This window comes from Propithecus coquereli, unplaced genomic scaffold (genome assembly GCF_000956105.1).
Source record: "Propithecus coquereli isolate 6110/MARCELLA unplaced genomic scaffold, Pcoq_1.0 Scaffold427, whole genome shotgun sequence".
Lineage (NCBI taxonomy): Eukaryota > Metazoa > Chordata > Mammalia > Primates > Indriidae > Propithecus > Propithecus coquereli.
In genome coordinates this window covers 311,329-324,695 of record NW_012150030.1, presented here as the reverse complement: position 1 = coordinate 324,695, position 13,367 = coordinate 311,329, and the positions used below count along the sequence as shown (strand labels likewise).

The window sequence follows — 13,367 nt, the reverse complement described above, 5'->3', positions numbered from 1 at the left end:
AAGTTACGCTTCATTTAAGCATGTTGACTAGGCACAGTACTAGAATTCAGAGTTTGTGTGCTAGGTAAGAGGCAGTGTACAGAATCTGATGAGTAATTTGGTATTTTAATTAGTATATTTCCTGTTTGCTGAGACTATCCCATTCTCGAGTATTATAGAATCCTACAAAATATAACAGGATCTTTCTAGGTAAAAAAAGAATTAATGTTGGGAAAAGAAACCACCCTTTTATAATGTCTGAATAGTTTCCCTTATAACATTATTTGTGAGCAATTTAGATTTAGGGTAACATAGGGGCTGTCATATATTCTAGGCAATTGAACTGCTGAAAATAACAAAATATCTCAACCCTGGGAAATATAACATATGTTATATTCACTTGTAAGGAATGCAAGAGAGGGCCAGGTAGTAAGTTGACAGGGTGATGTGGTTTGGAGTGTTGGGGTGGGAAGCATGAAGAATTTAGCCTTTCCAAGCCACAGTTTTCTCTAAAATGCAGATAATGTATTATTTACCTTTTAAGGTGGTAAGCATTTAATATTATGAATGACAAATAGTGAGTATTCAATAAATGGTAGTCTCATTTATTATAAAAATTCTTATTGTTTGCAAATAGGCAAAAGCTTTAATATCAAGCTTAATTTTTATGAAAGGGGTACTTGGACCAGAAAAGTCACCTAAATAATAAGAGCAAAGGCATTTTCTAGGGTTTGTGACTTTGAGCACTTACTGCGCAATAGAAATGACCTTCGCTGTGAATATTTTCTACATGTTCTATGTGATTACAAATCCAATAGTGATCCTGGGTCTGACGGACTCTACTGTTCTTCATCTCTATACCATCATAAATGTGCCAGGCATTTCCTAATAAGATGGAGAGTGTTTCGCTTATTTCTATGTCCTATTATAAGAATGCTTCAACTCGTTTTTAAGTTGTGAAATCCTTAATAGAGAAAAACAATCTTCTGGATACTCACATATCTTTCCCAGTCAATTTCTGCATAAAATCCATTTGGTGCCCCATTGCTTTTCTTCTGTAACAAATTTGAAAATAAATTTAGAAGAGAAACATTTGAATGGGGAAAAAAAGGAACAAAGAACATTTAACTCTATTTGCATTTAGCAAAAGCTATCAAAATCCAGCCCTGGAAAGACACATTTAGAGCAGCCTAAGAAGAAGCCACATCAGAATTACTGAATGGTAAATTTAGCTGCCGTGACACGGCACAAAAGGGCCTACATACTTATTTCACAAAAGACTGTAGGATACCGAGGCATAGGGGGATTAACGACTAGCTGTTCAAATTTTACTCAATTACTGAAGAATTAGCAGCACCTACATTATAATTTAATCGTCTAAACCTTCAGGGGATATAACCACACTCATGTATATTAAGTGGAAATATTTCGATTTCCATGCTGCTCTATATACAGTTAGTTCCAACATATCCAGAGTACTCGTTCACGTCATTAACTAATCTTTTAGCATTTCTAACACTCAATCAATTTTTTTCTAATCAACTCCTTGGTAAAATATAAAGAAAGTCAGCTCCAAATTAGTTAATTCAGCTCCTAGTTATTAAAAAATAATGTTGATGTTTTTTCAAATGGCTTTTCTTATGAAATTATTAAAATAGAATTTGAGAATTAATGGTGGGTTTCTGTCATCCATGTGATCTATGTCTTCATGAGCACACATCCTTGCAAGTTGACTGGATATCAACATTACTCCCTTTTGACTATTTTAAAGTTTTATTTTTTCATCCAGTACAACCATGACATACAGCCACAAGCATTGAGCAAGGATGTGGCATCACGAAATAGAAATTGCTAAGATTCTCTACTTTTTGAGAGAAAAGGACCAAAACACAAATCAGGTTGGTAATGGAGGGTCCATCCAATGACATTCTTGTATTTAGCACACTGAGCAATGGTATGTCACTGAGCGATAGCAGATCGCAGAACAACACATATCAAATGGTGATGTATGAGGCTTGAGGACAGGACCTCTAATTTTGTAATCACAAATAAAGGCCACTTGAACTACAGTGTAAACAGCTAGCACCCAGTCTGACAAATAGGTGGAGAAGAAAGCTTTTCATGTATGTGTAAAGGATCACTAGATAACCTAGAATAACCATCATGATGGATTAACACTGAATGTTGACTGGGCATTCTAATAACTAGCAGTGATTTAGCAAGGGCAAATAGTGCACAAGGAATAGTTAATGTGTTCATACCCTTTCCCTTCCTACACACTACCACTGCACCAGAATTTACAAATACGAGAACTCTGCCGTGTCTCCACAGACCAGCACCCAGGAAAATGAGGCCTGTGCCCACCTTCCTCTTTGCCCTGTTCGCAGCAAAGATTATGTGTCCTCAGACTACATCATTTTAATCTTCTCATAGAATTGCCTTCATTGAATTAGTGCTTCAGGGATATTCTTTCTACTTTGGAAAAGTTCTTTTAAAAAACTTGACACATCAACTCTACACATGTACACTTTATGAGGCTACTGCTGAGAACATAGTCCATTAAATAATGTATCACTTAATAAAAATTCTTCTCTCACCTAGGAATGAACATGGTTCCTATTTTCTTTTTATCGTAATTTGCTTTCTCTTTAAATTCCTACTTTACCAATCTGTTTGTATATGACTTCTTCGCAAAATGCTCCAACTCCTTCTTAGAAAGCATATATAATAAACAAGTTTAATATAGAAATTTAATTTATAATAATAGGAAATCAGACAGACTAAGTTGATTCTAGAGAAATAAGCTCATGAATTTTATGATCTAGGATGGTTATCTAAAAGCCAGAGATTAGGTAAATTACATGACAATCTCATCTCTGTAACTAAAGCTCTTCAAAACCAAGATAGTTTATATGTTCAGCTGAATGAATTGTATGTGTATATATATATATATATATATATATCTGTATACATTTTTTCCCTTCCTGACAACATATATCTAACATTGTAGATAAGATAGTTTCTGAATTTCGAGATCTGGGCTGAGTGAAAATTTCCCAGTTTCCATGAAAACCAAGGGAAGATTGAGACAAAGGGAAAGCAAAACCTATAAAATAAATTTTCTCTTAAAATAGGAACATTTTAAAAACAAATACTAGAAACAAACAACAAATCATAACAATACATTCTTTTTGGCACATATTCAAAACACACACACATACACACACACACATACACATGCCTGCCTTTCTTAGAGGAATTTGGATTCATTCATACCAGTGGATTCTTACAAATAGTTTTGGTTTCACAAGTGAAAATCATCAAGTTAAAGCTAAGCCAGAGCCTGGATAGGATCCTTCTGGCAAAACCTCAAGAAAAAAACACAATTCTCATGCATTAACCCTTGAGCAAGGTGCAGCTCACAGCAGTGGTGACAGTGAAGATAATGACTCTATTGATTTTCAAATGGAAAACTTTGAAGCAGCAGCAAGGAAGAATGTAAGTAGGAAAACATCACTTAAAAACTAGGCTTGATAGTGAAAGCAATATAAGTCATTCACCAACATATAAACAGTGATTTTTCTTTTGGAATTGGAGTAATATATATTCTTTTACTTCTTCCTTTTCTGTATTTTCTAAAATTCTACACTTAACATAAGTAACTTTTATAAATTGAATATGATTGCTATTTAAAGAAAATTGATCCTCACAGTGATGTTAATCTTGTCTTAATAGGTATTTTATTTCTGTTAGGCTTATCTGTTCTTTGATAACATGTTGGGCTAAATAAATAAATGTAGTAACAATTATGTTCAATTATACATTCATCAAAATTCTCAATTTCCATTATGAATGCTCCTGTTTTCCCAGGTCAGTTCACAGCCATGTAGTGATCCTTGGGTGAGACGTGTTAAGGATACGTGATGTGGTGCCTAAGTGTTTTTCTCCACTGAGGTAGACCTGACTCATTTTGTAAATAATCCTAGAGAAGAAGAGCACCGTGCAATGGAATTGTCTGTGACGATGGCGATGTTCTATCTGTGTGCTGTCCAGTATGGTAGAGCTTGAAATGTGGCAAGTGTGACTGAGGTACTGAATTTTAACTAAATAGCCACTAGTGGTACCATGTTGAACAACACAGCCATAGTTACTGCATAGTCTGAGCTGGATCGGCATCTCTGACCTGACATCCTTGGTCGAGTACACTGGTTCCCACAGACCAAGTTCCTGCCAAAGTCCCAGTATTATTGAGACAGTGCTCATCCTAATAAATGACTACTCGGTTTGCATGGTGTTGTTTATATTATAGCCAGAGCCTTCTTTATCAATAGCATATTCTTTTTAAAATCTGAATCCTCGTCTTTTGTCTAAGACAAGTGTTTTATGCCTGCTCACTCTTTAAAAGTATGTTTGGACATCAATACATAAAATCTACATGGTTGATCTAAAAATTGGCCCCAGGTACTCAGGAAGTAATTTGGAAACACCTAAGCGTCTCCATAAATGGAGTACATAAAAGGTACTATGTTTTCCAGATTTTAAATCAGGATTTTACTCACTGTTTCTACAACCCCTTGGAAATTTTAAACTAAAATCTGTTTCCTTACCGAAACTTTTTTTCCTCCTTCACGCGCACACTCTGCTTTGCTATTGTAGGGTGGCTCATGTGGGCTGGGATGCTGGAATTGATTGTGTTCATGTAGAAAAAAGTTGTTAAAGGATCTGTTTGTTCTTCAAGACACATATAAAGAATCACATGGAGTCAGCAAACATACGATAGAAGAAACCGTTTCTAGGCCAAATTGTACGGCCTACCAATTGTGGCAGGGCTCCTTGAGCAAGAGTGGACTTTGGGGCCCATAATGAGGCTCTATTCAGCAGGCCAGCTTGGCTAGCCCAGGAAAAAAAGGGAGAAGGAGGTCGGTACATCCCAGGTACTGGGGACTATGTGGATCTACTCCTCATTCAGTCAGCACTTAATTTACAAGTAGAGAACAGACACAAGGACACACAAGAAGAGACTGAATTAAAACGGTTGTATTCCTAATCTAAGTATGCAAAGTTTAGCTCCACCGTATTTTCCCCTGCATCAAAGTCTTTCTGGGTGTCACCACTACATACAGCACACACAGCTGACAGCTCCAAATCTGTGCCCTTCCCTGCACACCTGTTCAGGATAAGCTGAAAAGGTCTCTTCACAGCAAGGACTAGGACTCTGATGCCCTGGTCAATGTGTGGAGGGAAACTAGAACTGCTTAGGAAAAAGTTAGTGTACCCTGCACAAATTAGAGTTTGTGTCTGGGTTAGAACGCATTGTCACACACAGCTACCTGAGGTCTCGGACACCATGAGAGATGGTTCTGCCAGGGATGGGGACATTCAAGGCAGTGGGGAGCAAGGCAAGCCCACCTTCACATGCAGCCCTGCCACGAAGCCTCCAGAGACTAAACCCCAAAAGCATTGTTACCAGGGATGGGCTTTGCTGGATTTTGAGAAACTGAAATGAAATAAGCACCAGTACATTAAAGCTTTTGTGTAGCCCCTGTGTTTACCAAGAAGTTTATAAGCATCGGGTAGGTAAACCACCACCTGTAGTGTGTGGAACCACATTAATGAAACCATGTATTTTCACTAGCTGCTGGCTAATAATTTCCAATTACCTGTGAAGCTGTACACCTTGTTCCTGAGAAAATGCATTTATTTTGAATGTAGCCTTTTCTGGAACAGGTCCGTTATTTCCTGAGAAATTGCAATTAAATAATTCCTCTTTCCTAAAAATCATGATCAGTGATATTTATGGCATTTCTAATTAACTGCTAATAAATAACTTTATGTGACTTGGAATGGTGGAAATAAAGGAGGACTTGGGGAATGTGGGCATGCAGCCCTGACCTGGGGTGGATGAATCCTCAAGATGACTGCTGGGTTCATTAATGCAGCACATACTCATAGTCGCCTGCTAGATGCCAGCTGCTGCACCAGGTACCTGGGTGCACGTTCTACCAGCAATTTCTGGTGCTGCCCAGAAGGGCGGAAAACCGTGAGGAGGTAGCAATGGGACCTCAGAGACAATGAGTGGAGGTTTGGAGAAAAAAAAAAAAAAGGGCAAGACTGAGAGTGGCAGAGGGAGAGAAGCAAGAAATAGCAAGCCAGTTTGGGAGCGGCAAGGATAGAAAGCAGAGTAGCTAACAGAGCCTGGCAAAGTTCAGAATGGAGGGGACGAGAGGACCCAGGGAGGGGACCAAGCCAGAAGCAAAGAAAAGACACGGAAGCGGAGAGTACCTGAGACAGAGTTAACGAGAGGGCTCTGAGCCAGAAGCAAGAGGTGAGGAGAAGCTGAGTCTTCTGGGTCTTTTTTTTCCCCTGCTGAATAGAGCCTTGATTATAGTGTTACCCAATGTCTGATCAATTTCAGTCTATTTTCTTAACATTTCACGGTGAGAACCACATGAACGCAAAAAGCACCCCAAAACTAAAAACCTTGAGTCAAGTGTGGGAGAAAAACTCTTGCTATTGCTGCAATTAACACACCAATTTAGGTATAATATTATAAAGGGTGATTTAAAAACTATTTTTAACCACCAGGTTTATTTTAGTTCCCACTCCAGCCCAAAGAGCCTAATATGAGTCCATTTTTTTTTTCCCAGTAACAGCTGTTCTTTTTGAACCTTCTGAATAGGAATCTGATTTAGATTTGAAGGAAGTCATTTCAGAAGTTGATGCAGACTCCCAGAAGTGCAGCTCACATAAATCTAAGCCTGTGCACCACAGACTTCTTTAAAAAGCAAGAATTCTGGTGGCCAGCAAGGACTCAGAGTTACGGTTAATTCTAAACCCAGTGGACACATTTTCCTCCTCCAGACTGTAAATTCAGCCTTAAGTGGTTTTAAGACCATTCCCTAGTTTTGAATTTAATATAGAAAATGTATCTGCAGCACAACTACTACAGGGGAAAAGTTTCTTTCAATTTCATTGGATCTCAGCTCCATTATGACTTTGTGGCCTCTGTTGGCAAAAAAAACATTCTCACATAATGAGCTTCTACATCATTCAATTGGAAATGAAATAACAGTTGATGGTAGCGGCCTCTGTATGAACTGTCTGGCTCCTGACCCACCACCTTGACGGCTAGTTTGCTTGCCTACGCTGGGGCAGGGTCTTAGGTGAATGCAATAAATAAGTCTAACTTGACCAAGACTACATTTATGTCCCATGCAATTACTATAGAAAATTACAACAGTGAGAGGTCTGAAAAAAGTCATTCAAGCTATTTTTTTCCCTGCAGGAAAAAAAAAACCAAAACAAAAAAAACAGGGCTATAAGAAATTTAGACATGGCATATATTGAGTGTAAACTCACTAAAAATGGTCATTTAAATACTTACAATTCCATCTCTATCTGGTGAACCTCTGTAACAAAAAGAAATTGGTAGCTATTATGAAGATGAATCATTCTTGCTACATAGACTAAAAAGTACAAAAATAATTAACCACCACCCTCGCTTCCCGCGAATTCCCACCCCAGTAAACATGGCTAATGAAAACTAAATCAAAACAAATTGCTTGAGTGACATTTAAATGTGTGGTATGTATACGTGTGTAGGGGAAGGATAGTCTCATTAAAAGCTAAAGTCCAAAAGGCACAGGTTGGTGGTGCCTTGGTCTGCTTTTGAGAGGAGAGTTCATTAGAGAGTCCGTCCCAGTCTACAGGCCCCATATACCACTGTCACAAGGAATGTAAACCAACTTGCTCCCTCTTTTCTTTCTTAAAAAATTTATTATTTTTTTTCAGAGACAAAGTCTCCCTATGTTGCCCAGGCTGGAGGGCAGTGGCTATTACAGACATAGTCATTGTGCGCTACAGCCTTCAACTCCCGGCCTCACTGTGATCCTCCCGCCTCAGCCTCCTGAGTGGCTGGGACTACAGGTGCATGCCACCATGCCTGGCCCTCTTATCTTTTCCCCTGTGAGTGGTCCTGAATTGCATCCTGTAAGATAAAACATCTGCGGTATTTTTCAACTTTATTTTGAGAATCTGTATTTCTCCCCACATTTCTGTATTTACCTCTCCTTCAGTTACAGGAGAGCAGGAAATGGAGGGCAATATTTTGCTAAATGGCCCGGTCTGATGACCAAAGCCCAGGGTAGCTAGTCCATGGGGCCACTATGTTCTGGTGCTCAGGAGCTAGGGCTTCAGAGTGAGATGAATCTGAGTGTCCAAATGTCACCGCTTAATAGTTCTGTGACCTTGAATATGTTACTTAACCTAAGTCAGGTTAAATAAGATAGATACTAACATTTACTAAGTATTCAAAAGTATTAGTTGATTATAATTTCTTTTCTCTTTCAAGATATCCCTTCACTAGGAATATACAACTGCTCACTTGCAGCCACACTGGACTTTAGAGCAACGTAGGAGCAGGAAGCTGGACCAGAGGAGCACAGACAAGGGAAACGAGAGAGTAGCCACTGTACCTTTACAACTTTGTATTTAATTCACTCTGTAAGGAGCCACAAAATGTCATATTAACAAGGGGACTAGAATTATGCTTGGAAAAAGACCTGCGCTGTTTGGAAGAAAACCTTAATAAGCGCTTGAGGTGTACTGTGAGGTCTTGAGGAGTTTGGTGGAGTTGGAGCTGTTCTTTGAGAGGTGGGACCAGGCAAGGAAATCGTATTGCTTCATAGGGTGGGGCCAATGAGAGGAGAAAGAGAGGAGGAGGGGAGAGAGAAATGCAGAGAGTTGGTGGGAGGCCATCTGGATTCTGAGATGTGATTCCCCTTCCTCACCAGTGCCCCCCCAAAATTATCAGAATATTCTACTTGGATTACAATACACTTGATAGAATGCATCATTTTTCATAACTAGTGAGTTCTGTGTCCACGCAGATGTGGTGATACAGGGGTGAGAAGCAGAGAGGACCCTGACATTGAAACACCAGGGGAGTTGACATAAATATTGGGACCTCTGGGCATTCCCTGGACATGGAAATTAACCAGTTCAAAGAAATTTCATTTGAAATAGGGTAGGAAGAATCTCAGCTAACAAAAGTTATAATTTGCTGAACAAATACTGAGTGCTTATAATGAGCTAGGTCCTTGGCTAGGACCAGGGGATAAAAATAACAAAGGGCTGGGCGCGATGGCTCACACCTGTAACCCCAGCATTCTGGGAGGCCGAGGTGGGAGGATCGCTTGAGCTCAGAAGTTCAAGACCAGCCTGAGCAAGAGCAAGACCCCATCACTACTAAAAATAGAAAAAATTAGCCGGACTTGGTGGCGCACGCCTGTAGTCCCAGCTACTCAGGTGGCTGAGATAGAAGTATGACTTGAGCCCAGGAGTTTGAGGTTGCAGTGAGCTATGATGACACCACTGCACTCTACCTGGGGTGACAGAGCAAGACTCTGTCTCAAAAAAAAAAAAAAAACAACATGAAAAAATAAAAAACAAAACAAAACAAAAAAACCCAAACAAGACATGCTCATCACAGAGAGAATGAGACAGGCAAGTAAATCCAGTGGGTAATCACGGCTATAGTAAGCCCAGGCTTGTAGGAGAGCCCAGAGGACAGGTACCACCCCGTCCTCATCAAAGCCAAATCTCCTTCCCATGTGTATATACTGCACAACATTTCTTACTAGGATTTCAGCCCCCGTTAAAGGAGTTGGGTATCAACTTCTTGGTAGAATATGTTTGGAGGCACTGAACCTTGTGGGAAAGCCTTTAGGGACAGCAAGAAATAGATATGGCAAACAGAAGGCTCTGGAAATTGGCCTGGCTGTGGTATTGCCCATTGTTGGTCGAGGTACAAGGGTACATCATAGCAGGTCTTGAATGGGAGGCTGCTTGACTTCATGCTTGTTGCAGCTATCAGGATGGTATTTCAAAATTAGAAAAACTGTAATTGTACATAGTAACATGGGAGTCCTATTCCCACCCTTTGTCTTATCCATTGATGGAAATGAGGGAGCAAGCATGGCAGGTAAGAGCACTGGCTGTAGTGCCAGACTACAGGGGTAACTGACGTAGGTCTCCCAGCTGTGGAAGCCGGGGTGAGTTCCTTCACCCCTTTGTGTCTCAGTTTCCTCATCTGTAAAATAGCCATGATAATGTATAAACCCCATAGGGATATTAGAGGATTCAAGGAGCTAAAATAAATGAAGAGCCTGAAACAGTGTCTAGAACATAGTGAATACTCAAAAAAGGTTATCTAGAATAATAATTATTATATAATCTGACCTAGGAGAGAGAATGGAGAAATTTTGGCAGTCTCAGACACTTGGGCATATGTTTTAAATTCATTTTCTAACCTCTTCTACTGAAGAGGTTGTATTTTATTTTTAAAAGATTTTTTTTGTTTTTTTGGCCTCTATTTCAAAAAGTTTCAGTTATCTTTTGCAACTATTGCTTTTATCTTTACCCTCCTATTTGAATTATAATTCTGCCCTTTGATGTTTTTCTCCTGTAGGTGATAAGAGCATGGGCACTGGATTCTAGACTGGAATACTGGCTCTAAGTCTTATTTTCTGGGCAGCCTTCAGCAAGTTACTTAACCCCTTTGGGCACTGATGTCTCATCTCTAAAATTGAGATATTACTACTAACCTTATTGAATTGCTGGGAGGACTAAAAAGGATATCAGTGCAACAAAATATGCCGCACAGGGCCTGCCACTTCATACAGGCTCTCTTCCTTCCTCTTCCTATCAGCCTCTGTAATGAGGATCAAATCAGGAAGCTCTGGTCCTCACCCCACTCTCTATCTAGGGATGTTCAATCAGCTGAAGTTGGTGCTGGCGTCTACCCCAGCAGATTGCTTAGCAACCCTGAGTGAGTTGCAGCAGCCCTGAAATCAGTTTGCACCAATAAGGTTTCAATGATCGCAGACTAACATAAGCATTAAGTGAAGCTGAAGGGACAGCAAATTGCCAGAACATCTTCCCAACCCCTTTGAGCTTATGATTCCTTTTCCAAGAACGATATGTGATCCAATTAGAGAGTGGGTGTTCATGAAAAGCAAAGGCTTATACTAAACATACTAAACAGCTTGTCCTTTGACCAGCACGGATGGTAGAATCCACTTAACAGCTAACTTGGCATCCCATGAGTAATCTGGAGCACTCAAATGATAAGAAGTTAAGGAAAGATGGTTGGGAGTCTATAAACAAATGTCTCTTTAGAGTACCTCGGAGAAAGATTGAGCATCTACTCAAAGCCATGAGGAATAACTTGCTTATTTTTGTAACTTTAGAAATGGTGATGGAAAAGCAGCGCCATATGTAAATTAGCTTACCCTGCCCTGGAGAGGTTGTTTAACTTCTTTTCTCTGTTCAAGAGATCTTTTTTTTTTTCTTTCAAACTTTCTTTACACATCAGAAATCTCTGCTGCAGGTAGATTCTGTCTTCAGGGAAAAAAGAATTTGGTTTCTGCTGATGACACTCTCCTGAGATGCATCTAATCGTGTCCCACACAACACGTGGCACGTTGTAGGGGTCAGCAGATGTTGCTGACAGACTGACTGGTATAGTGTCTGGCCCTTTAGGGAAATTAGATTCCATCTTTTATATGTATAGGTGTGGAAACTGAGGCCCAAAAAAGGAGAGAGTGATTCCCAGAGCCAAGGAGCTCTTGGCAGTGCTGGGACTACAGCCCAGGTCTTCTGACCCTAGTGAAGGGACCATCACCTATTCTGGGTGGTTAATGTTCAGAAAATGGCACATTTCTTAAGAAACAATGTAAATTATATAATTCTTAGAAAAATATTCTTTACTCAATCATTTAGAAAAATTTGCAGGGCTACAGTAAATGTAATTTCCATGAAATAACTATTTACCAAAAGAAAAAGCACAAAGAAAAAATAGAAGAATAGGAGACTTAACATGTGGCATGTAGACAAAAAATAACTTTGTTCTCCCAAACCTTTACACTCTTTGGCTTAAAACCCTTCCAGGTTTCATGGTGCCCACTGCCTAAGAAAGTAGCCTAGATATTTATTTTCCTATGTGGCCCTGATCTCCTTCCTAGCCTTGTTTTCCATTATCACCTTGACCTGTAGCCCACAGGTGAACACATGGCCCCAAGATTGTCAGTAAATGCCTACTGTTCTTTTCACTTCTCTACTTTTGCTTTTGTTGTTCCCTTTGGATGAAATACATGCCCTCATCTTCTTGAAGGCCAAACTCAAGGCTCCTCTCTCCCTGAAGCATCACTGATCAACAGTCCAAATATGAGCCTTTTCACCCTCAAATTCCCATAAAATTCCACATTAATGGCACAAATGGAATTTACCACATATTAATTTGTATCAGTAGTAATAAGAGTAGCAGCAGCTGCCATGTCCTGAGCACTTACTAAGCACTGGGCACCATACTAGGCATTTTGAATATGTTACCTCATTTAGGTGTATAAAAATATTTTAATTTGTGTAGCAGATATTTTATCCCATGACTTATAAATTCTTAGAGGACAAAGACACAGAGAAATGCTCAGCACCTTGTGATAAAAATTTATGCATGAAAAAAATGTACAGAATGAAAAGCTAAAGGTGAGAATAAATGTGGCCTTCTTCATTTTTACCTGTGCCCAATTATTGATTTTCCCATTTTCATACTTTCTTTCAGAGATTCTAGTCAAATGAGGGATAGAATGGGTTCAATTCTGATATACAGCAGACCATACCAGATCCGGATTGACACTTGGGCATAAGCAGCTGCAGCTGAGTAGTTGTGCTCTCCTTACACTGGTCTTGGGCTGGAGTCCCGAGTTCACAGCCAGTGGACTCCATGTATTTAAACCACCTGCTTGGCTAAAAATGGCACCTGAGATTTTATGTCAGCGTCAAATATTTCTGATGGAGAATTCAAGATGGTCAAATAAGTGAAGTGAGTGAAACGAAACTGTTGAGTCATTGGACATTTTCAAGGGTCTATCCGTGTCTGTGGGCCTGGATAATTCTCTTGGATAGGATTATTTAAACATGTAAAAGCAACCCACAGTTGTTTCTGGCATTGGTTTCTTATTCACAGCCAAATATTCTATTCTTCCTGTGAATTCTGTTGGTTGATTTACAATTCTGCTTGTACAAAATCTTGGCATCTCAAGTAAGGGCTTTGGGATGTTCTCCAGTTTACATTTCTGTTTCTGGCTAGGTCTAATCTACCTAAACAGGTGTTTCTTTTGATTCTTCAGTTCAAATACTAGGGGCAACCCTAGATGTAGAAATGAAGGCTTTTAGTCTCCCACAAAAATAAGTCATGCTTTCTGCCTCCTGGGACTGTTGGGAAATGTGGTTATCAGGTTGTTAAAAAAACACACAATGAAAAACTGAACACATGATGAAAAATTTTCACCTTTTTAGCATAAATCTAAGAACTGTTTATACTGAACAGC

At 39.5% G+C, this 13,367-nt stretch overlaps 1 protein-coding gene across 2 annotated transcripts in view; it reads right to left on the bottom strand.

Moving 5' to 3' along the window:
• The window catches only part of SGIP1 (SH3-domain GRB2-like (endophilin) interacting protein 1), a 194,505-nt gene that overhangs the window by 101,924 nt on the left and 79,214 nt on the right, over window positions 1-13,367 (bottom strand). The window contains exons 3-4 of one of the 2 annotated variants that reach the window (XM_012653762.1): window positions 7,364-7,388; window positions 978-1,034 (exon numbers count right to left, since the gene is read on the bottom strand). In XM_012653762.1, the coding sequence (XP_012509216.1) occupies window positions 978-1,034; window positions 7,364-7,388 (82 nt within the window). The remainder of the gene's footprint in view (window positions 1-977; window positions 1,035-7,363; window positions 7,389-13,367) is intronic. The other variant, XM_012653763.1, reaches the window with a different exon arrangement.